Genomic DNA, 23,209 nt, shown 5'->3' on the forward strand with positions numbered 1-23,209 from the left:
TTCTCGTGTATATACTGAAAGCAGGATTTAAAAATATCTACCACTAGGGGCTTCCCTGGTGGCGCAGTGGTTAGGAATCTGCCTGCCAATGCAGGGGACATGGGTTCGAGCCCTGGTCTGGGAAGATCCTACATGCCGCGGAGCAACTAAGCCCGTGCGCCACAACTACTGAGCCTGCGCGTCTGGAGCCTGTGCTCCGCAACAAGAGAGGCCGCGATAGTGAGAGGCCCGCGCACCGCGATGAAGAATGGCCCCCGCTTGCTGCAACTAGAGAAAGCCCTCGCACAGAAACGAAGACCCGACACAGCCAAAGATAAATAAATAAATTAATTAATTTTAAAAAAATGTATTAAAAAAAAAACCTACCACTTATTGACCTCTGCCTTCAGGGTTAAGTGACTTTGCCCTATATTTATGTCTTTGAAATAAGGTAAGTCAATAACGTATTCACATACTTGTTAAAAACTTTGATATATCATGTATCACCCTGGACCAGGAAAAGATATTTGTCCACCAGGACAATCTCCTCCTTAAAATCACCCTGCTTGCAGAACTACTGAGACCAAACAGCATTCTTCACTGGTAACCCAGGCCAGCAAAGACTGGATACATTTGGGGGGGACGGGTGGGCAGTGGGAGCAGTGGCACACACACAAATGCAGTTGGTGACAATGGCCCTGTTCCTTGAAGTCAGTGCTGATGGACCTTCCTCCAATAACCAGACCTCCTTTTTATTTCTTCTGTTTATTTACTTCTGCTACTGCTATAGCTGCTGCTATGATTTCAAGTTACCTTTTCAGATAATTTACTAAGAGCCAAGCCCTGTGCTCTGCCTTGTACCCAGATTATCTCATTTTGTCCCCACCATTTTTTCAGATAGAAACTGGGCAGGGAGCTTATACAACTAGCACACAACCACAAAGCTATCACAGGGGAGTGAAGATTTAAACCCAGGAGGGATGATTGCAGAACCTGAGCTTGGAAACTCACACAATATTTTCCTTCCCATCAGGCAGGAATGGAATGATTACAAATCACGAACTGGTAACCAAGAGAGGGAAACTTGTGTTCTTGCCCCTCAGCCTACAGGAAGGTGGATTTCTGGCACAAAGGCAATGAGGGGCTCTCATTGGACTCTTGCTAAGCTCCTCAGCCCAGGCAGCTGTGAGCAGAGCTGCCCAGAACAACAGGATCTTTCCAGCCTCTCCACGGAAGACGAACAATTTCCCAGTAGAACACTCAGAGCTCTGAGTCACACTTGACCTGTTGCCCCAGAAGAGGAGAAAATGGGAAAGGAAATAAGCTAGCAAGAATAATGAGGGTGTTTGGACAATCAGGCATGAAAGAGAAATGGGGAGAAGCACACAGATGGTCCTGGGTTGTGCACATTTATTTCTCAGTACAAGGGACAATGCTGGTCACAGGTGGCTCTTAGTGGCATTTTGGAGTGAAAAGGACTGGAAATTTTCTCCACAATATCCCTCTTACACACACCCTAACATATGTTTTCCATGTTAACCATCATTTACTCTCTCTGATTCTCTAGTGACTATTTAAATAAATGAGAGTCAAGGGTTCTCTGTGTGTGTTTTATTTTTCTTTACTCTGCAAGCCTTCATCTCCAGACACTCCTGTGACATCCTTCCTCACATCCCTCCCTTCCCAAACAAGACCATAATAGCTCCAAATAACAAATAACAGTCATTTATCAGATGCTGATAGTATATGCTAGGTACTAGGATAAACATGCACCATCTAACTATCTTCACAACAAGTTCATTGTTCACAATACAAATAAAGAAACAGTCTCAAATGTCTCGCCCTGTGGTACAACCCCGATATTTACTCTGTCAGCTCTACTAATACATAGAGTTCTTTTTAAATTTTATTGAAGTACAGTTGATTTGCAATGTTGTTTATTTCTGCTGTACAGCGAAGTGACTCAGATATATATATATACACACACACATATAATATATATATATTCTTTTCATATTCTTTTCCATTATGGTTTATCACAGGATATTCAGTATAGTTCCTTGTGCTATACAGTGACCTGGGAAGAGCCTCTCTCGCCTCCAACCCTCCCTTTCCTTTTGTTGTTTATCCATCCTATATATAATAGTTTGCATCTGCTAATCCCAAGAGCCCAATACTTCCCTCCCCCACTCTCCTCCCCCTTGGCAACCACAAGTCTGTTCTCTATGTCTGTGAGTCTGTTTCTGTTTTGTAGATAAGTCCATTTGTGCCGTATTTTAGATTCCATATATAAGTGATATCGTGATATTTGTCTTTTTCTGACTTATTTCGCTTAATATGATAATCTCTACGTCCATCTATGTTGCTGCAAATGGCATTTCATTCTTGTTTATGGCTGAGTAGTATTCCATTGTATATATATGCCACATTGCCTTTATCTATTCATCTGTTGATGGACATTGAGGTTGCTTCCATATCTTGGCTATTGTGAATAGTGCTGCTGTGAACATAGGAGTGCATGTGATATGTAGGGTTTTGAAGCTGTGTTCCCTTGAGCATAGGTGCCAGTGACGGTGAGGGTTCTAGTCACTTAGTGGTTATGGAAATTTGGGCTCAATGTTCTAATCTGTACAACTAAGGAATGAGACCCAAGATCCCATCTATTTCCACATCTCTATGTTGGTTCTAAAGCATTTATCTTGTTTTTAATTAGACTTTTTGAACAGGCACTACACACATGGCACTAAGCTCAGAGAGGACATTTCACTACACCCTTTCCCCAGCCACTCAGTTTTCCTCCCCAGAGGTCACCACTGTTTCTGCCAGAAAACTCTCTGCATGTACAAGTGTAAGTATCATTTCCTGTTTCCTTTTTGAACACAAATGGTAGCAAAATTTATATACTGTGCTGCCCCTTGCTTTTTTCACTTAAAATTAGATCTTGAAGATTATTCCTTGTCTGTATACAGAGAGCTGCCTTTTCCTTCCATTATTTGTATATATCACAACCTATTCCTATTGATGGGGACTTAGGTTATTTCTTTTGTATTCGTATTTGTAGGTTATTTGTTTTGTGTTTCCCATGATGCTGCCACAATCGCCCCTGCACACCTGTCAGCTTGCACATCTGCAGTGTATCTCCAGACTGGGGAGAGGAGGTTGGGTGCAGCACCAAACTGCTTTTGGGGGGTCTGCCCTCACAACTGCTCCAAGACAACTCCAGCCAGTCCCTGTGCAATGAGAATCGGCAGAAACTAAGTTGGAGAAGGGCTGGGTACGAAGGGGGTCTGTGATGGAAAAGTTGAAAATGTTGGGGATCAGCCCAAGAGTTTGTGCGAAGAGCATCAAATGTCATCAAAGGGGGAGCCGGAAAACCAGGGCAGGCCAAGCATCTCTAACCAGGAGTGAGTCGCCAGGGGGACGGGAATTCCAGCTGTGAAAATGCTGTGTGTTCCACAAAGGCCCACGCTCATGCCTGGTGTTGGTAGTTTGCTATTTCTTCCGTCCTCTGCCCACTCTGTTTCCCCATCTCTAGACTGATCTATTCTCTGTTGCCCAGGAGACTAATCTGTCCGGTATAACTTCTTCATTTTGTCTTCTTGTCTAAATGTGGACATAGTTCATGGAAAAAGGGGTGCAGCCAGGGGTTAGGGGGTGGTAAAACTGAAGAGGCTGCAGAAATAGAGAGAGGACCAAGCGTGAGAGTGGAGAGACGGGCAGCAGTCAGCGAAGTGCACAAGAGAAGAAGCAGAAGAAAGAAGGAGGACCATCGTTGAAAGCAGAAGGGCTGTGTGAAGGGCAGCGGGCGTGGCTTTGAACCCTGCCTGCCCTGGTGTAGGGGCTTGAGGGCGAGTCTGCCGGGACCCCTCTTCCCTCCAGGGGCCTTAGTCACGCTCTCTCCAGTGACCCCAGTGCAAACCTCCCGGGATTCTCCCTTTCACGCTCTCTCTCTCTGCTCAGAAAATGGAGCATTAATAGGAGATAATGGGAGTGGTCATGTGAGCGATGAAATTAAGCTGCAACACTTCCCTTTACTTTTAATCCTAAAATCCTAAAATGGCCAGATAATTAACTGCACAGTGTAGAGAGTCACTTAGAAGCGACTATTGACAATATCCATGCAAACACAGCTGGGATGCGTATTTCACACATCTGGCGGGGACCCTGGGAGGGATCCTCATAAGTGGGAAAAGAGGGAAAATGCTTGAGGTGAACCTGGCAGCTCAGCAACTGGGTGGGCACCTCGCCCCTTTCTCACCGCTCCAAGCATCGTCCCCCAGTGGAAGTGACTCTGTTTCTCGGTGAAGCAAACTAGCTGACTTCTCTTTTTGAAAATGGAACAAATGTGCGACCAAGCTCTAGTTCTTAAAGTTAAAATAAAAGTCTTATATAGCAACTGCAAGGTTGCCACACTGATATTACAGTGTAAAATAAAACAATGAGGAGAGAATGTTATTAAACTCAGAATATCGGGAAGCATGTTGGACCTCAATCAGATGCTCCATTCTTTCACTTGTTATGTCGACTCCATACACAGATTGTTGAAACCATCTTATAATTCAGGTAGTGAAACGAAGAAAACACGGCAGGCGTCAGGTATTCAAATGCTGTCCTGCTCGGTGGAGAAACTGGATTTAATATGGATTTCAGGATGTTCAAGAAACCAAACCCAAGAAGCCTGCCCACTTTCCATTCCCCAGTACCTCTGTCTACAGCAAAGAGTCAGATTCATGTTAGAAGGAAGAGATCAAACCAAACCAAGAAGTCCTCCTGTGCTTCTCAGCCTTGGCCATACATTAGAGTCACCTAGGGCCCTTTCAACCCTCCCAATGCCCAGGGCACACACCCAAACCATTACATCTGAATACCTGGGGTGAACCCAGGCCTCAGTATCTTTTACAGAGTTCAGTGTGCAGCCAAGGTTGAGAACCAGGGCTCCAGACCCTGCCCACTCCTGGCCCTCCCCTGTCTACCCCTCTTTCTCTCTGTTCCTTCTTGGTGAACTGGAGGAGAATCAGGCCAGGGATTTGGATCCCAGCTCCCAGCAGCTGCCCACTCTATCACAAGAACACAATCGTTTAAAAATCATCACTGAAGCCTTGAACCCCTGAGAGCCTCTGGCCGGGATATATTGAGAGAGGGCTGTGACAGTCGTGCCTTATTATTCGAATAAGTTTGAATAAGAGACTTATTAATAAGAGAGATTGTGCTGGAACTTAAAAACCACATCTCCAGCAAAGGTCACTGCTGGCAGAACGGCTTGGAGGTCTGAACCAGCAGTCCACCCGCATTAGTGTGTTCCAGAATCATCGGGAGGGCTCCTCCCACACACATGGCTGGGCGCCACCCCCAGAGCTTCTGATTTAGCAGGTCTAGGATGAGGCCAAGAACTTTCACTTCTAACAAAATGCTGATGCTGCTGGTCTGGGGGCTATACCTGGAGAACCATGGGTTTGAGAGGCCCAAACAATCTCATGGAGTTGTGTTTAATTATCAGTCATACCTATTGTTGCTCACGGCACTTACTGTGCACCAGCATCATCTGGTTTTTTAAGCTCCACCCAAATCAGTTACTTGAGGACATCCGAGGTTGTGGCCCTGAGCAACAGGATGTTTTTAAAGCTCCCTAGATGAGTCCATTAAGTATTTTTGCTGGGTTGAAAATTACTGAGTTAAATCATAATTCAATTGACTTTAATTTGCTGTTATTCATGAAGATAGTCCTATTAGCTTTAAAGATGACTGGAGAATCCTACACAGAAAGAAGCCTTTGGGAGCAAAATTAATAAGGTGTATTTTGGCATTGAAATTGGAAGTAAAGAGTAAAACTGTCACTATTTGCAGATCACATGATACTTTATATAGAAAACCCTAAAGTCTCCACCCCCAGACTATTAGAACTAATAAATGAATTCAGCAAAGTTGCAGGATACAAGATTAATATACAGAAATCTGTTACATTTCTATACATTAATAATGAACTATCAGAAAGAGAAAGTTTTTAAAAATGCTGTTTAAAATTGCATCAGAAAGAAGAAAATACCTCAGAATAAACTTAACCAAGGAGGTGAAAGACGTATACTCTGAATACTATAAAACATTCATGAAGGAAATTGAAGATGATACAAAGAAATGGAAAGATATCCCATCCTCTTGGATTGGAAGAATTAATACTGCCTAAAGCAATCTACAAGTTTAATGCAATCCCTCTCAAAATATCCATGACATTTTTCACAGAACTAGAACAACTAATCCTACAATTCATATGGAACCATAAAAGACCCAGAATTGCCAAAACAATCCTGAAGAAAAAGAACAAAGCTGGAAGCATAACCCTCCCAGACTTCAGACTATACTACAAAGCCAGAATAATAGAAACATAGTATTGGCACAAAAAGAGACACATAGATCAGTGGAAGAGAATAGAGAGCCTAGAAATAAACCCAAGCATCTATGGTCAATTAATCTATGAGGAGGCAAGAATATACAATGGAGAAAAGACAGTCTCTTCAATAAGTGGTGCTGGGAAAACTGGACAGCTACATGTAAAAGAATGAAATAAAAACATTCCCTCACATCATATACACAAATAAAGTCAAAATGGTTTAAAGTCCTAAATGTAAGACCTGAAACCATAAAAGTCCTAGGAGAGAACATAGGCAGAATACTGTTTGACATAAATTGTAGCAATATATTTTTAGATCTGTCTCCTAATACAAAAGAAATAAAAGCAAAAATAAACAAATGGGACCTAATTACAAAAAGCTTTTCCACAGCAAAGGAAACCACCTACAAAACGAAAGCACAACCTATGGAATGGGAGAAAATATTTGCAAATGATATGGATGACAAGTGGTTAATATCCAAAATACATAAACAGCTCATACAACTCAATATCCAAAATACATAAACAGCTCATACAACTCAATATCAAAAAACAAATAACCCAGTCCAAAAATGGGCAGAGGACCTGAACAGACATTTTTCCAAAGAAGACATAGACATGGCCAACAGGCACATGAAAAGATGCTCAGTATCACTAATTATTAGAGAAATGCAAATCAAAATCACAATGAGATATCACCTCACACCTGTCAGATGGCCATCATCAAAAAGTCTACAAATAACAAATGTTGAAGAGGGTGTAGAGAAAAGGGAACCCTCCTACACTATTGGTGAGAATGTAAATTGGTACAGCCACTGTGGAAAACAGTCTGGAGGGTCCTCAAAAAACTAAAAATAGAACTACCACATGATCCAGCAATTCCACTCTTGGGTATGTATCCAGAAAAAATGAAAATCCTAATTCAAAAAGATACATGTACCCCAATCTTCACAGCAGCACTATTTACAATAGCCAAGATAGGGAAGCAACCCAAGTGTCCATCAACAGATGAATGGATAAAGAAGATGTGGTATATATTGGGGGGGCCAAAAGGTTCATTCAGATTTTTCCTCAACATGGCTCTAGTAGCACTTGGATGTCTTTAACTTCATTCACAACAATTTTGTTAGATTGTATAGTGACAGCTGTCATATCAGCGTGCATTTAAAAAAAGACTTATCAAAATTAGTGAATTTTTGTGTAGCCATTTTAATATTGAAGATGGAAGAAAAAAGCAACATTTTCGGCATATTATGCTTTATTATTTCAAGAAAGGTAAAAATGTAACTGAAACACACAGAAAGATTTGTGCAGTGTATGCAGAAAGTGCTGTGACTGATCGAACGTGTCATAAGTGGTTTGCAAAGTTTCATGCTAGAGATTTGTTGCTGGACAATGCTCCACAGTTGGGTAGACCAGTTGAAGTTGATAGTGATCAAATCAAAACAATGATTAACAACAATCAACGTTATACCACGCAGGAGATAGCTGATATACTCAAAATATCCAAATCAAGCATTGAAAATCATTTGCACCAGCTTGGTTATGCGAATTCCTTTGATGTTTGGGTTCCACATAAGTTAAGCAAAGAAAACCTTCTTGACCATATTTCCACATGTGATTCTCTACTGAAAAGTAATGAAAACGTTCTGTTTTTAAAACAAGTTGTGCTGGGCGATGAAAAGTGGATACTGAACAATAAGGTGGAACGGAAGAGATTGTGGGGCAAGCGAAATGAACCACCACCAACCACACCAAAGGCCGATCTTCATCCAAAGAAGGTGATGTTGTGTGTATGGTGGGACTGGAAGGGAGTCCTCTATTATGAACTCCTTCTGGAAAACCAAATGATTAATTCCAGTAAGTGCTACTACCAATTAGACCAACTGAAAGCAGCACTCGATGAAAAGCGTCCAGAATTAGTCAACAGAAAACGCAAAATCTTCCATCAGGATAATGCAAGACCGCATGTTTGTTTGATGACCAGGTGAAAACTGTTACAGCTTGGCTGGGAAGTTCTGATTCATCCACCATATTCATCAGACATCGCACCTTCGGATTTCCATTTATTTCAGTCTTTACAAAATTCTTTGAATGGAAAAAATTTCAATTCCCTGGAAGACTGTAAAAGGCACCAGGAACAGTTCTTTGCTCAAAAAGATAAAAAGTTTTGGGAAGATGGAATTATGAAGTTGCCTGGAAAATGGCAGAAGGTAGTGAAACAAAAGGGTGAATACATTGTTCAATAAAGTTCTTGGTGAAAATGAAAAATGTGTCTTTTGTTTTTACTTAAAAAACTGAAGGCAGTTTTTGGCCCACCCAATATATACAATGGAATACTACTCAGCCATAAAAAAGAATGAAATTCTGCCACTTGCAGCAACATGGAATCACCTAGACAATATTATGCTTAGTGAAATAAGTCAGACAGAGAAAGACAAATACTGTATGAGATTACTTATATGTGGAATCTAAAAAATAATACAAATGAATCTACATGCAAAACAGAAACAGACTCACAGATACAGAAAACAAACTAGTGGTTACCAGTGAGGAGAAGGAAGGGGGGAGGGGCAAATTAGGGATATGGGATTAAGAGATGAAAACCACTATGTATAAAATAGATAAGCAGCAAAGATATATTGTACAACACGGGGAATTATAGCCATTATCTTGTAATAACTTGTAATGGAGTATAATCTATAAAAATACTGAATCATTATGCTGTACACCTGAAACTAATATAATAATGTAAATCAAGTATACTTTAACAACAACAGCAACAAAAATAGGTGCATGTACCTGTCAAGTAGTCTATCTCTTCAACTCTGACATCTTTTTTAAAAAAATCAGTTGTTCAGTATCTGTGACACCTGACTGTGATGTGGCCAGGGGTAAGTCGGGAATACAACAGGAACGCATGACGTTACCCGACCCTCCAGGCCCCAGCTGGGCTGCAGGAGGATGATTGTGCTGATGCAGGGGGCACTAACGCCGAGGGGATGGACCACCTCCCCGGCGCTGGGGTGCTGGCGTGGACCAGACGGTGCCACTGGGACACCATCCTGCGTAAGGCACAGGGGGAGCTCTGAAGGGTTCTGCCCTTTCTCTAGTTTACTTGGTTTTGAAACAGTACTATGAGCTGTTAATTACCTGACATGATTTCCTCCCTGTACCTATTTGCTTATTGCCTGTGTCCGTCCTCCTTTGCTCTGCTCTGTATCTATCTCCAGCCCCGGGAACCGTGTCTGCTGTACGGTTGCTCTTCACTGGACAGCTATTTAGGAAAAAGGCCAGATGAGCCGGAGGTAAAGTGCTAGACAGGCCTCTCGCCTTTCTATCAAGAGACCGATATCTTCCTCCCTCAAGCAACCGAACCCCCTTCCAGGAACACACACCGTGTGTTCTTAGTCACGGAGAGAAAAGGGATCTACGGTGGTTTTCTCAAAAACTTATCTGAATTTTAAAGAAAACACTGGGAAATGAGAGGAATTGTTTAGTGAAAAGATAAGCATCTCTAATGATGAAATTTCACGTTTCTAGCTTTTTGGGTTTTCTTTTTGTTTGCTGGTTTTGGTTTCGGTTTTGGAATCAGGTGTGTCACAGGGCTCCCCACGTGTATAGCCCAGGCACCTGAACTCTCTCTGGGGAGCAGGACTAGCCGGGGTGGAGGGACTGCTGTTTCCTCTGTAAGCTCTGGTGTACTATGCAGCTGACCTTTTTTATTTAGTGAATATGTTCACTTAGTACGTTCTCTCTGACATTATACTTGAAGACGAATAAATAGTTGGGGGAACAGGCTCAGTGCAAAATCAGCGAAGGTTAGTGGCAGATGGTAAGCACCGAAGGGCAGTTTAGGTAAATTGGTGCCTGTGTTTCGTATACCCTTTCTCTTCAGCCATCAGATGACGAAAGGTGACAACGCCTTATGTAGAAAGATCATTAAGAAATGTCTCTTTTGCTTATTTTGAGCAGGGTCATCTGATAAAAGGCTTTCATAAAATAGTCTGCTCTGGAAAGCACCTGTGAAGCACCATTGTGTTTTACCCCATTGCCTTGAGAAGCACCCTGCAATTGCAATTTACTATCAGATTACAACATGCCTATCATATGATATCACTCATATGTGGAATCTAATTTTTAAAAATGATACAAATGAACTTATTTACAAAACAGAAACAGACTTACAGATACTGAAAACAAACTTATGGTTACCAAAGGGGAAACGTGGTGGGGAGGGAGAAATCAGGAGCTTGGGATTAACATACACATACTACTATATATGAAGTAGATAACCAACAAGGACCTACTGTATAGCACAGGGAACTCTACTCAATACTCTGTAATAACATATATGGGAAAAGAATCTTAAAAAGACTGGATATATGTTTATGTATAACTGAATCACTTTGCTGTACACCTGAACTTGACACAACATTTTAAATCAACTATACTCCAATAACATTAAAAAAAAAGAAAAGGAAGGAAAACATGTCCCACCATGGAGGCCCACAATGCTCAGATGCATTTTTCATTTTATACTTTTTATTTGGTGTCTTTTTCAGAGAAAGCTTGCTTGTTTCTAAGCAGACTTGCCCAGACCCTAAGGCTGTCTCTGGTTTGAAGTTACTCACCTGGGGAAGCTGCATTTTTGACCATCTGAGTACGTTTTCAAACACTGGAATCCTATCTTGGCCTGTCAGTACCTGGCAGTTTTAAGAAATGTATATATTTTTATGACACAGAATACACTTTTTAACATTTAAAATTTCTTCCTACCATCAGTGGGATGATAGATACAAAAGTACTTTATTTTTCTTAATTTTTATTTTATATTGGAGTATAGTTGATTTACAGTGTTGTGTTAGTTTCAGGTGTAGAGCAAAGTGGTTCAGTTATACATACACATATATCTATTCTTTTTCAGATTCTTTCCCATATAGGTTATTACAGAGTATTGAGTACAGTTCCCTGTGCTATACAGTAGGTCCTTGTTGATTATTTTATATATAGTAGTGTGAAAAATACTTTAAAATGAGAAAAGAAAGATTATTAAGTGATAGAAAAGTATTCAGGTTAGCAATGATAATTACTACTTTTATTATATTTCTACCTCTCTTTTGAAGCCAATTTCAAAATTACAATGTAAAAGAGTAACATGAAAACAAATGCTCCTCGACCTGTCCTGCCCTCCCTGGCTGCTGTGTCAGCCTCCCTCTGGGTGGATAAATGAGGGAAACTCTGGTGCAGGTCACACAGGTCTCTGTGCTGGCCTGGCCTCCTTGCTCAGGTCAGCACAAGCTCAGAGTTACCAGAAGCCACTGCAGGAGAGACAAACCAAAACCTAAGCGGTAGATGTATGCTTGTGATCATCAGAGAAGAGGAAGGCAGGGGAAGGAGATGTGGGCGCCCAGCTCAGTGGCTGATGTGCCTTCACAAGGAGCTGCAGGAGGGAAGGGGGGAGGGTATAACCAAAAGTTCTCCGTGCCAGCCTTTGGGGCAGCAGAGGGCCAGAGTGTGTTTGCTATTGGAAGTTTTCTTACAGGAGGCTCAAGAAGGAAGCAAGGTCATGAGGTCTTCCAAGTGGCATCTGAGGGGAGAAAATGGTGGATGGGATTTTCTAGGGTCAGCAAAGCCACTTAGCATGTCTCTAAGTCTGGCCTGGCTTGTGATCCTATTTTACCTCCAAAGAGAATCAATCCTGCCCTTCCATCCAAGATCCTTGCCCATCCATCCAAGTCCTCAGAATTTCAGTATCGCAGCTTGAGCTTCTGATGAGCTATTCTCACTCTCTTTTGTCAACCTCTTTTCTGCGTTTATTAATACAATCCCATGACTTTTTTCCCATTTAGTTTTTTTAAATTAATTAATTAATTAATTAATTTTATTTTTGGCTGTGTTGGGTCTTGGTTGCTGCGCATGGGCTTTCTCTAGTTGCGGTGAGCTGAGCGGGGGCTACTCTCGGTCGCGATGTGTGGGCTTCTCATTGTGGTGGCTTCCCTTGTTGCGGAGCACGGGCTCTAGGCGCGTGGACTTCAGTAGTTGTGGTGCACGGGCTCAGCTGCTCCGTGGCACATGGGATCTTCCTGGACCAGGGATCGAACCCATGTCCCCTGCATTGGCAGGCGGATTCTTAACCACTGCGCCACCAGGGAAGTCCCTCTCATTTAGTTTTTGATGTGACAAATTACATGAATAGATTCTCTAAAGTTGATCCACTCTTGGATTCCTAGTTTTAGTCTACTTAATCACCAGGGGTTTGTTTGTTTGTTTATTTTTTAGTGATAATTCCTTGTTATTTGAATGACTGATTTAGGACTCAACTTAAATATTCTAATATTTGTTAACTGGCTACATAGCCAAAATGTCTCTGGTCTTAGTGATGCACCAATACAGGGATGGTCTTTGCCTGGCAAAAGGTCATCATAATCATAAATAGAGTTACTAGATAAAATACAGGACACCTGTTAAATTTGAGTATCAGGTAAACAACAAATAATGTTTTAGTATAAATGTATCCCATGCAATATTTTATGTATACTTACATTAAATTGCATGGGATGTACAATAGTTATACTAAAAAATTTTTGTTTATTGGAAATTTACATTTATCTGAGTGTTTTATATTATTTGCTAAATCCGGCCATCTGAATCATAGACAAATAAAGAAGCATAATTTTTAGAAAACAATAAATAGATTTTTAAATTAATAAACAGTGTTGTCAGGGGAAAAAAATGTCAACAAACCCTCCTAACAACTGGTCTCCTGTTTCTGAAAGCCACAGTGGGGTGGGGAAATAAGAAATAATAAAGATCGTTTTAATTCATATAAAATATAGAAGCACAGAAAAAAATTCAGATTGCAAAAAAAAACCTAGATTTGCTGGTTTTGTTTTAAGGAAGCAAACACAAAACACGACCACCCATCAGATCCTGCTGTGGTGGATAGCTCTCCTTTCCAACCACCTCCTCTAATTTCTCAGGAAATGCTTCTATGCTGTCTTTAGCACCAGAGGCAGACTTTTCTATTCTTTTTATGTTACATAACTTTTTTTTCAAGTTTTCAAATCAGCTCTTACTGGCTTGAAATTTCATGTCTATGAAACTTATATTCCCCTTTTTTTTTTCAAAAATACTTCCCCAGGGACTTCCCTGGTGGTTCAGTGGTAAGGACCCTGTGCTTCCATTGCAGGGGACACATGTTCAATCCCTGGTCGGGGAACTAAGATCCAGCATGCCACGGGGCACGGCCAAATAAATAAATATGTAAAAAAAAAAAAAGTACTTCCCCAAAATGTCTGTAACTACCTGGCTTTTCTGCAAATTGTCATGCTGCTCAATGCCTATCTTCTGGGTCTGAACTTCCCTCTATATTCTGAGAGGGAGATGGACAGAAGGCTCTCTCGGAACTACTCATAGGTGCAGCCATGTAGCTTTCTCTACAAGAGAGGGAGATATAGCTGTTTCCTGTTTGGTTTGAGGAGCCAGAACTGAACTATTCACACACAAAATGATTTGGGAGACTTTTAACATTTCAGAACAAAATAAAACTGGATTAACGAAAAGTCATATTTATCCAGGTATCACCACAGTTTCATTGCATTATTGAAATGATTATAATTTTGTCACAAACACAAGTAAGTCTTGGGCTATAGAATAAATTTCATGTCATTCATTCCTTTAGTCAGTGAGTTGTGTGCCTGTCATGTACCAGGAACTATTCTAGAGACATAAGGGTGAATGAGACCAGGCCCCAACCTCCCTGGGAAGTGACTGGTAAGTAGGGACAATGGCATACAAATCAATAATTACATTACAGTTTCATAAAAGTCATAATATGTTTGGGCACAGAGCATCATGAGGACATGGGAGGGGAAGGCATTCATTGCATCCGGGGTGGAGGATTCAGGAGAACTTCCCAGAGGAGGTGACCACTGAATTGAATCTCAGGAGTTCGTCAAGCAACGATGGCAAGGAAGGCACTGCAGCTGAAGCACAGCTATGGAAAGCTCCGTGGCCCGACAGAGGTTGGCACATTCAAGTACTTATCATAGGATGCATGGTGGGAAGTGTCTAGTGGGAAAGGAACACAGCACAAGCTTACAAGGGGCCTCGTAATGAGGCCGAGGGGGCTGGAATCTATCCGAAGGAAATGAAAAACCACTGAAGGGGTGAAAACAAGAGAAAAATAATCACAGTTTTGTTAGAGAACCATCACTCTGGAGGTTATGTGAAATTGGGTTGGAGAGGAGACTAAAGGCAAAGAGACTAGTTAAGAAGTTAATGAAGTAACCTAGGTGAGAGCTAAGAAGGGCCTAAACCAGTAGGGAGCAGAGAAAGAGTTCCGTTTTGGCCAGGCTGAGCCCAGGGCCCCTGGGACGTCTCCTAGGAGGACAGACGATGAATATGTAGGGCTAGAGCTAGGCAGACATCCCTGATTGGAGTGATTTGGGGAACCGTCAGCCTAGGAGGGGGATAGAAACGATGAAAGTGTGTCATGACCCTGAGATGATGTAAGGAGTGAGAAAAGAAAAGATAAATACAAACGAAACAGGTGGAAGAGAGAGATTCATAACCCCAAACCGGAAAGGAACAATCAGAGTCATAGGAGACCAAGAAGAAAATGGCCTCATAAGACCCAAGGAAGAGGACGGTTTCAATAATTGATTATGTTAAGTGCTACAGAGAAAAACAGAAGATAAAGACGGTAATGGGTCCTTTGGGTTCGGCTATTAGAAGGCACTGGTGACCCAGACAGAGCAATTTGAGTGCCGCGCTTGACATGGCAGCCAGATCGCAGGGGGTTGAGAAGTGAACGGCGAGTGAAAATGAAGATGTGTTGGCTGTCTTTCAAAGAGACTGGGAGTTATAGAAAGGGAAGAGGGAGGAGAGCTCGTGGGGACTCAGGAGAGCTGGAAAAGAACTCACAGGCTCCCTCACTTTTCATTATGAACGTATACCTACCAAAGGGAATAGAGACGAATGTAACAAATAACAGGGGACCCACCCTAATTATCTTCTATTTCCCCATAATGACTAGAGCAGGGGTTGGCAAACTTTTTCTTAGCAGGCCAGAGAGTAACTGTTTTAGATCTTGTGGGCCAAGAGGCAAAATACAGGCTATTATCTGTTTTTATGTAACCATTAAAAATATAAAAACCATTCTATTCTTAGCTCAAGTGTTGGAAAAAAGCAGGAAGCTGGCTGAGTTTGGCCCATGATTCTTGGTTTGCTGACCCGGGACCACCATGTTTTTTTCTGAAAGAAACACAACATTGTAAATACAGCTGAAGCCCTCCTTCCCCCAATCTCTTTCAAGTTAACCGCTCTTCTCAATTAGCACGTATCAGTCCCACACTTTCCAAATACGCCCGTGTCCCTAAGCAATAGAAGCAGAATTTGGAGTGTTTTAAAAACTTTAAATAAATGTAATTATTCTGCGCATAATAATCTTCCACTGGTTTTTTGGTCAACATTACATTTGAGACTGATTTATCTTAATACATTTGGCTGTAGTTCATTAAGTTTACCTGCTCTCTGATATCTCATTCTGTGACTATACCAAGTTTCATGTATTTTTCTTTTGTTAATAGATATTTAGATTGTTTCTATTTTTCCCATTTTTACAAACAATGCTACAATCCACATCCTTGGCCATGACTCTTTGCCGTCGTACATTTGTGAGTGATCTGACAGTGAATTGTTGTAGTTGTAGGGTATGAACATCTCCAGTTGACTAAATATTTCCAGATTGTTCTCCAGAATGGTTGTATCAAAAAAAATTCCTTTTCCAATAACCTCATATAGTTAGTAACCTGAAAAATTCACCCAGTATGCAGCACCTAGAAATACTAGATGAAATAGAAGAAACAACTTCTTAAATGTATAAAGAAATCACAAAAAAAAAAAAGCAAGGAATTCCCCAGGGCCCAGAAAATATGGAGAAAGAAAAAAAAAACTTGTAGAGGAAATTTAAATTCAGAGCCATACCTACCCACCTATGGGGACTTGCCCGAATCCCACAGGATATGATAAGCTATATAGTACTTTCAGGCGTTCCTGTCCACCTACTGGGTCAAAAGTGAAAGCTAAAACACCAGTTCATGGTTTTAAAAAAGAAAGAAAGAAAAAAGAAAAGCAGCTGCAATGATTCTGGCAAAGTTCAAAGTCAGGTGCACTTCCCCCAGGCTGACCTCATCATCATCCTGACACTGTGGACCCCTGACCCACAGCCTGGTTTTGAATTCGGTTTTGTCTGCTTCTTTCTCCTTGGCAGTCACTTTGGCCTCTTTGGTCACCTGCTTCTGGTTACCGGCTTGCCTCTGCTGGCCTGCACCTCTCATGAGGTTTTGGTACCTCACGCAGCTCTTGGAGGCTGATCCCTGAGGTCTCCCTCTCCCCATCCCAAGGCTGGGGTTTAAGCCTAAGGTCCAAGCACCCGCTCTCCTCAGGCCCAGAGCACACCCCTATCTGAGTTTCTTCCAAACCCTATTTTGTGGTGACAGGACTGAGGCTGCACTGGGAAAGTATTTACAGTAGCTTGGTGACAGGATCAGAAAATGTGGGGTTCTGTTAAATAGGGTGGGCCACGCTCTGTGTGCTGGGTTTGGCCCTCATTCCCCCAAGATTTTTATCATGATGGGAGGTGACAGATACAAGAAGCAACAAGATTCGATCTACATAAACTTCAGATAAAAATTATCAAATAGTGAATAGTATGTTTAAAGACATAAAAGAAGGAACAAATAAGCAAAAATAAAACCAAGACTCTCTCTATATATTGTACAATATTCTGTATTCTAGGATTTTCTAGAAATGAAAAATATGGTAACTTAAATTCAAAGCCCAGTGCATGGGTTCAGCGGCAGGAGACACTAGAGGATTGCACTGATCTGCCCTCCCGTGGGCGGTGCCAGGTTTCTGTCCCTCCACATCTTTGCCAACAGTTGAGGGTGGTGCAAACTATACACAGGTAGGCAAATTACAGGTTGCACTGTTTCTTTACAGAACTGAGCCTATCCCAGCCAAAGTCCTGCCCTCTTCTGTTTTCCTGGGTCAACCTTTTAGACACGGAAGAACTTTAAGCCTTAATAAAACCCTCTCTGCTTGTTTGTTTTTTTTTTTTTCTTTTCTTTTTGCCCCTGAGGGCTGTTTGGTCCTTGGGGTCAGTTCTCAGCAGGGCTCTCCCACGGTGTGACTCTGCCTGACAGAAGGCTGGGCTTTCTCTCCCTGGTTCCCACACCCCAAAGCCTCTTACCCAGTGACTTCAACATTCTATTTTTCCTGCTTCTGGTCTTAACTATGCTAATCCCCAGATTCTCTGTTGCTCACTCTGTACCTTTCAACCTCTCCCTTCCCCTCCACAGGCCAAAGTTTAACCCAACTCCACTATCCCTTTTCCTGTCAGCCAGTCTCTGACCCAATCAAACAAATACAGCTCCTTTATGAACATGTGATAAACTTACAGCCCAGCCAAGAGTTTGTGTGATACACCTACACAGTCAGGAAGGCATACTTTTCCAAACCTAAAACTAGACACATAGCCTGGCAGAGCCTGAATACCCAGAGGTAATACAGTGTATTGTTAGAGCGTGGACTCCTGAGGCTGAATCTTACTTAGATCCACTACTTAGCTGTGTGACCTTGGCAAGTCAGTTAACCCCTCTGTCCCTGTTTTCTCATTTGTAAAATAGGAATAATAGTAGCCACTGTATAAGGTTTGTTATGAGAATTAAATGAGTTGGTAGATATAAAGTGTTCAGAACAGGCATATACTGAGCACTATCTATGTTGGCCATCAGCATTTTTACTACTTGAAATGGGGACTGTCCCAGGAAATAGCAGGTGGTAGTCACATTCATTGAAATAAGAACAGTATCAGAAAGTGCAGTTTCAACTTTGCAACCATTATTTTCTTCTCTTCTTTCTCTCCTTCTGAAGGTTCGTCCAATAATTATATGATCCTTACTGTTCTGAAACAGCCCAGAAAAACCTCCTAGTCCTCTCTGTCAAATTCAGTGTTTAACTCTGGTCACCAAAACAGTTACAGAGGGCTTATTTCTGCCTTGTGACTTTTTGCTCTTTTTTCTACAGACCGTTCTGCTTTTAGCAGCTAATAAATCCTGTGCTTTTGGTATCTGGAAGTTGCTTTTAGCTTTCTGATAGTGTTAAGCTGACATTGAGAGGGCACAGGGTAAGGAATGAGGTGGCCCTTCATTCCACAGGCAGAATGTTGCCTTGAGTCTGAACTTTCTTGGCATCCTACACTGGCCAAGATACCTAGGCCCAGCGCTTCTCTTTAATTATTCTCATCTGTTTTGTCAAAATCCCAGAAAAGCTCTTTTCTCATTTCTCTCACTTCTAAGTGGATTATTTCACTTGTGATAGTAATCAGTTCTGCACCAGACTCTCTATCTACATAAAGCAAAACAGATGCTGACTCAACCATAATGATGCTGGTCTCAGGTAACTGCAGTTATTAAATAATGTTGCCTATTTGTGGTTAATAAAGGCTTGACTTGAGATAAACCTGGATTATGCTTGCAAAGGAGAATCAGGCTGTTCAGTAGATCGGATTCTTTTACCAAACATCTCCAAGGTATTTTTTGAAGAATTCAAGGAAATAGATACAACTGTGACACCTTTAAACGAACTCACATCCTAAAGTCTTAGGCACCATTAGCTCAAAAGGATATACCTTACTTAATTTTACAATATATATTCAATCCTTAATTTAGAACAGCCTTTCCCTTGGCTAATCTCAAAGTAATAGGCTTTGATTATACAGCTGCTTGCAAGTGGGCATTTTTGCATTTTCAGGCACTGGGAATGGAGACAGGTGAGTGTGTGGGATGATTCAGATAATCCCTGTTCTCCCCTGAAATGCAGCTTTTCATCTTCCACTTCTCCTGACATCCTAACACTACCTGCTCTCAGGAGCTCATCAGTCTTTAGTGATCAGTCTCATATCCATTCTAGGACGATTTTAGTACTTATCAAGAAAAACTGAGTTCCTAATTTATGCTGACCCTTTACGAGATTTGGGGAAATCAAAGATGAACAAAAGGGGATTTTCTTTTCCCTGGAGGTGCTCACAGCCTGGTGGGAGGCATGGACGTAGACACAGTTATGATTCCAGGTGGTTAGCTGGGTTTACAGAAGTTTAGGTCTCTGGGGGTAAAACAGGCAGCGTGCCAGGGAAGGGGCAGTGAGAGAGACACCAAAGAAGAGGTAACATTCAGTCTGAGCCTTTTAAGGTTACATAGGCATCCATTCAGTAGAAAAAAAGGGAATTTGTCATCACTTGTGGCCAGAGCCCCAGAAGCCTGGAGCACACGCTCTGTACCGTGACTGAGGGGCTGCAGTTGGGGAGCAGGAGGGAGACAGAAGGAGATGCCGTGGAAAGGAGGTTGCAGCGAGAGGCCAGGGGCCATAAATGAGGACCCACCGGAGCTCTTTCAGGGGAAGAGTCACTGATCAGATACGGGTCTCAGAGGGACACCTTTCACTGAGTCCTTTGCATCTCCTGAATTGCAGACACTTTGAGTCAATCATTTTCAGATGTTCAAGAAACTACTCAGGCAGGTTAAATGTCATTCTCAGGAGCGTGTTTGAGGAAAGTGTGGTAGCTGTGATAGTTGAAAGAGGTGAAGAGGGATGGCTGGGCCCTGCTCCCGTGGGTGCTGAGGGACGCCCCTCGGAAAGGAATATGGTCCAGAGGTCCAGGCAGGGGGCGTGGTCGATCCCCTGCGGCGAGAGGGGAGACCCTGGAGTCCAAATCAGGAGAGCTGACTGTCGGTGGGTCTCACCTTCCTCCACCTCAGTTTCTTCATCTGCACCCCCAGAACAGCTGTACACGCAGTATAGCTGCACCCCCCAGTACAGCTCTACACTAGCAGCAGGCGGTGTCCACTGACAGGAACCACAGGCAACTAGCTTATTTACCCAAGGGCAAATCCACACAGCTGTAAGAGGCAATGGAGGGTGATTGTACTTGTTGCCAGGGTATAAATCAATTGCTGCTCTTAGCTCAGAATTATGAGATTTAATATTTTGTCTTTTCTGGTACCTTTGATTCACTACAGTCACATTACTTTTTAAAACAAAGCTTCATTAGTCGCAATCAATGCAAAGAAAATCTCTCCCAAAGTAACAAGATCAAAGGAAAGCAGATGAAAGATTTAATAAGTTACAGTGTATGCCTGGTAATTCCTCAGATAATTTCCTGTTTACTTTTTTTTTTTTTTAATTATGGTGTTTCTTTAGTCTACTTTCCAGTAGTAAATTTCCATACCCCAGTTTTCCAGGAATTTTTGGAACCAGCAGACTTCTCAGCCCACATTATTAAAAGTAAATTCATAATTTCTCTGTTTCAGCTGACTGAAACGTTCTTTTACAGGAACTGCCAAAGAGTTGATCATTTTCTTAATATGCCCATTAAAGCCAGTAAATGACTGGGACCGGTAAATTACATCTTAGAAAACAAAGACTGCGGGAAGGGTAAATTCAGGGAGTGAGCTGGAGCTGGATTAGCCGGCTGCAAACGAAGCCAAGTCCCTCCTCCCTCCTTCCCCCAAAAAAGACAGTTCGACTTTTCTCCACTTTTTTCACAGGAAGGCTTAGAGTTTTCTGGGTGTTACCCTCCCCGGCAGAGTTCTGTAGCCTCGGCACGAGACAAGCGTTCATTTTCCTCCTCGCCTGGAGTGGAAAGCCTAGGGGTGCTTACCCTGCGCCTGGCGGGTGGGGAGGAACGCGATGAGCAGGGCGAAGATGAGGGCGGCGCGGGGCGCCTCGGGATCCGCGCGCCCCGGCATCATGATGCTGCGCGCACTTTCAGCCCCGCCGAAACGTGAACGTTTCCTGTTTCCTGCTTGTTTGGGTCGGTGCTGACTTGAAGGAGAGGTGTTTGCCTGTTTTTTAGGAAGTGATGTAATTCGTCAGGAGCCTGTCAGACCAGCAAGAATTGCCAAAGAGAAGTTGCTCTTCAAGCACTGATTTAGTTAACACGCCTCTCAAGCCCTTTTCCGTCTCGGCCCCGCGTGGGCCTCCATCTTTTGACATTGTCCCCGTGGAAGCAGTGTCCGTTGCTTAGATGTCATTCAGAATCTGGGACTGGGGGTCGGGTCTCGATTTGTGATTTTATTGATCCTCAGTCCCCAGGTCAGCCTCCGGGGCTGCCTGGAGTCTAGAGCAGCGCTCTCCGGTAGAACTTTCTGACCTGATGGAAATGTTCTGAATCTGAGAGGTCCAATACAGTAGCCATTAGCCACATAGGCTGCTGAGCACTCGAAATAGGGCTAGCGAGAAGTGAATTGTTAGTTTTTATTTTTTTAATGTAAATTTCAGTAACTCCATGTGGCTAGTGGCTAGTGGCTACCATATTGGACACCAGACAGCAGGGACACCTGTGCCATCAGGAAATGGCCATCCCACTTCTCTCTGGCCAGGCACATATGCTCCTCCTTGGGCCCTGAATGCCCCGCCCCCCCCCAGCTCATCAGAAGGAAAAGGACAATGCTACACCCATGCCTGAAGGCTGTGCTCTTCTTCTCCAGAGAGAAATCATCTTTTTAGGTTTGGTTGGTTTATTTTTTTTCATTATAAAGACTTTATTTTTTAGAGCAGTTTTAAGTTCACAGCAAAATTAAGAGGAAAGCACAGAGATTTTCCATACACCCCCAGTCCCCAAACATGCACAGCCTCCCCCATTATCAATACCCCCTGCAGAGTGGTACATTTGTTACCATTGGTAAACTTACATGGATACATCATAACCACCCCAAGTCCATAGTTCACATTAGAATTCACTCTTGGCGTTGTATATGCTATGGGTTTGGGCAAAGGTATAGTAATGATATGTATCATCATTATAGTATCATAGTGAGTAGTTTCCCTGCCCTAAAACTCCTCTGTGGTCCACCTGTTCATGCCTCTCTCACCACCACCCCAACAGCTGACAACTACTGATCTTTTTACTGTCACCACAGTTTTGCCTTTTCCAAAATGACAGATAGCTAGACTCATGAAGTACGTAGCCTTTTCGGACTGGCTTATTTCACTTAGTGATATGCATTTAAGTTTCCTCCATGTCTCTTCCTGGCTTAAGAGCTCATTTCTTTTTAGTGCTGAATAATATTCCATTGTCTGGATGGACCACAGTTTATTTATCCATTCACCTACTGAAGGACATCGAGGTTGCTTCCACGTTTTGGTGATTAGGAACAAAGCTGCTAGAAGCATCCGTGTATGGCTATTTGTGTGGACGTAAATGTTCAACTCCTTTGGGAAAATACCAGGGAGCTCAATTGCTAGATCTATGGTAAGAGATAAATGATCTTTTAAGGGGCCTATTTCCAAAGCAGAATATGTTCTCAGGGGGGGAAATAAATTCTGTATTTTACCTTTCTTCCTTCTTGAATGACTATTTTCTCAGAGGTTGTTAACAACAAACAAAATAGAACTGAGTTGGATTAGAATGGGGGTGGAAATCCTACCCAATTGAAACAATGCAGGAAGTTCATAGTTCATAGCAGTGTTTGGGGTGATTAGAGTAGGTTAGGTTTTCTGTGTTCTATTGAAGTCCTTTCCTTGGATTAGGTCTAAACACTGCAGAATGGAATTTCACATAAATGTTGAGTATTTATCCCACAAATATCATAAGACCGTTTTGAGAAATAAAGTTTATAGAAAAACAACAAAAAAAGAATGGAATTTCATAATCATGTTTGTTATGGTGCCAAGAGAGACAGGCAGACAGAGAGAGGCACCAGACACCCATCTCATCTCTAACCCTTTGCTGGCAGCCTATCGTGAGTCACCAACTTCTGGTCCATACCATCTTCACTG

At 42.3% G+C, this 23,209-nt stretch overlaps 1 protein-coding gene across 4 annotated transcripts in view; it reads right to left on the reverse strand.

Annotated features, from left to right (window-relative positions):
- The window catches only part of TMEM154 (transmembrane protein 154), a 45,169-nt gene extending 23,936 nt beyond the window's left edge, over positions 1 to 21,233 (reverse strand). For 2 of the 4 annotated variants that reach the window (XR_005020098.1, XM_036853970.1), the window contains exon 1: positions 21,090 to 21,233. Coding sequence is in view for 2 of the 4 variants with exons in the window: in XM_036853970.1 (XP_036709865.1) it covers positions 21,090 to 21,180 (91 nt within the window). In the remaining 2 variants the exon portion in view is untranslated. The remainder of the gene's footprint in view (positions 1 to 21,089) is intronic. The other 2 variants (XM_036853969.1, XM_036853971.1) reach the window with 2 other exon arrangements.
- Positions 21,234 to 23,209: the final 1,976 nt, after the last annotated feature.

This window comes from Balaenoptera musculus, chromosome 5 (genome assembly GCF_009873245.2).
Source record: "Balaenoptera musculus isolate JJ_BM4_2016_0621 chromosome 5, mBalMus1.pri.v3, whole genome shotgun sequence".
Lineage (NCBI taxonomy): Eukaryota > Metazoa > Chordata > Mammalia > Artiodactyla > Balaenopteridae > Balaenoptera > Balaenoptera musculus.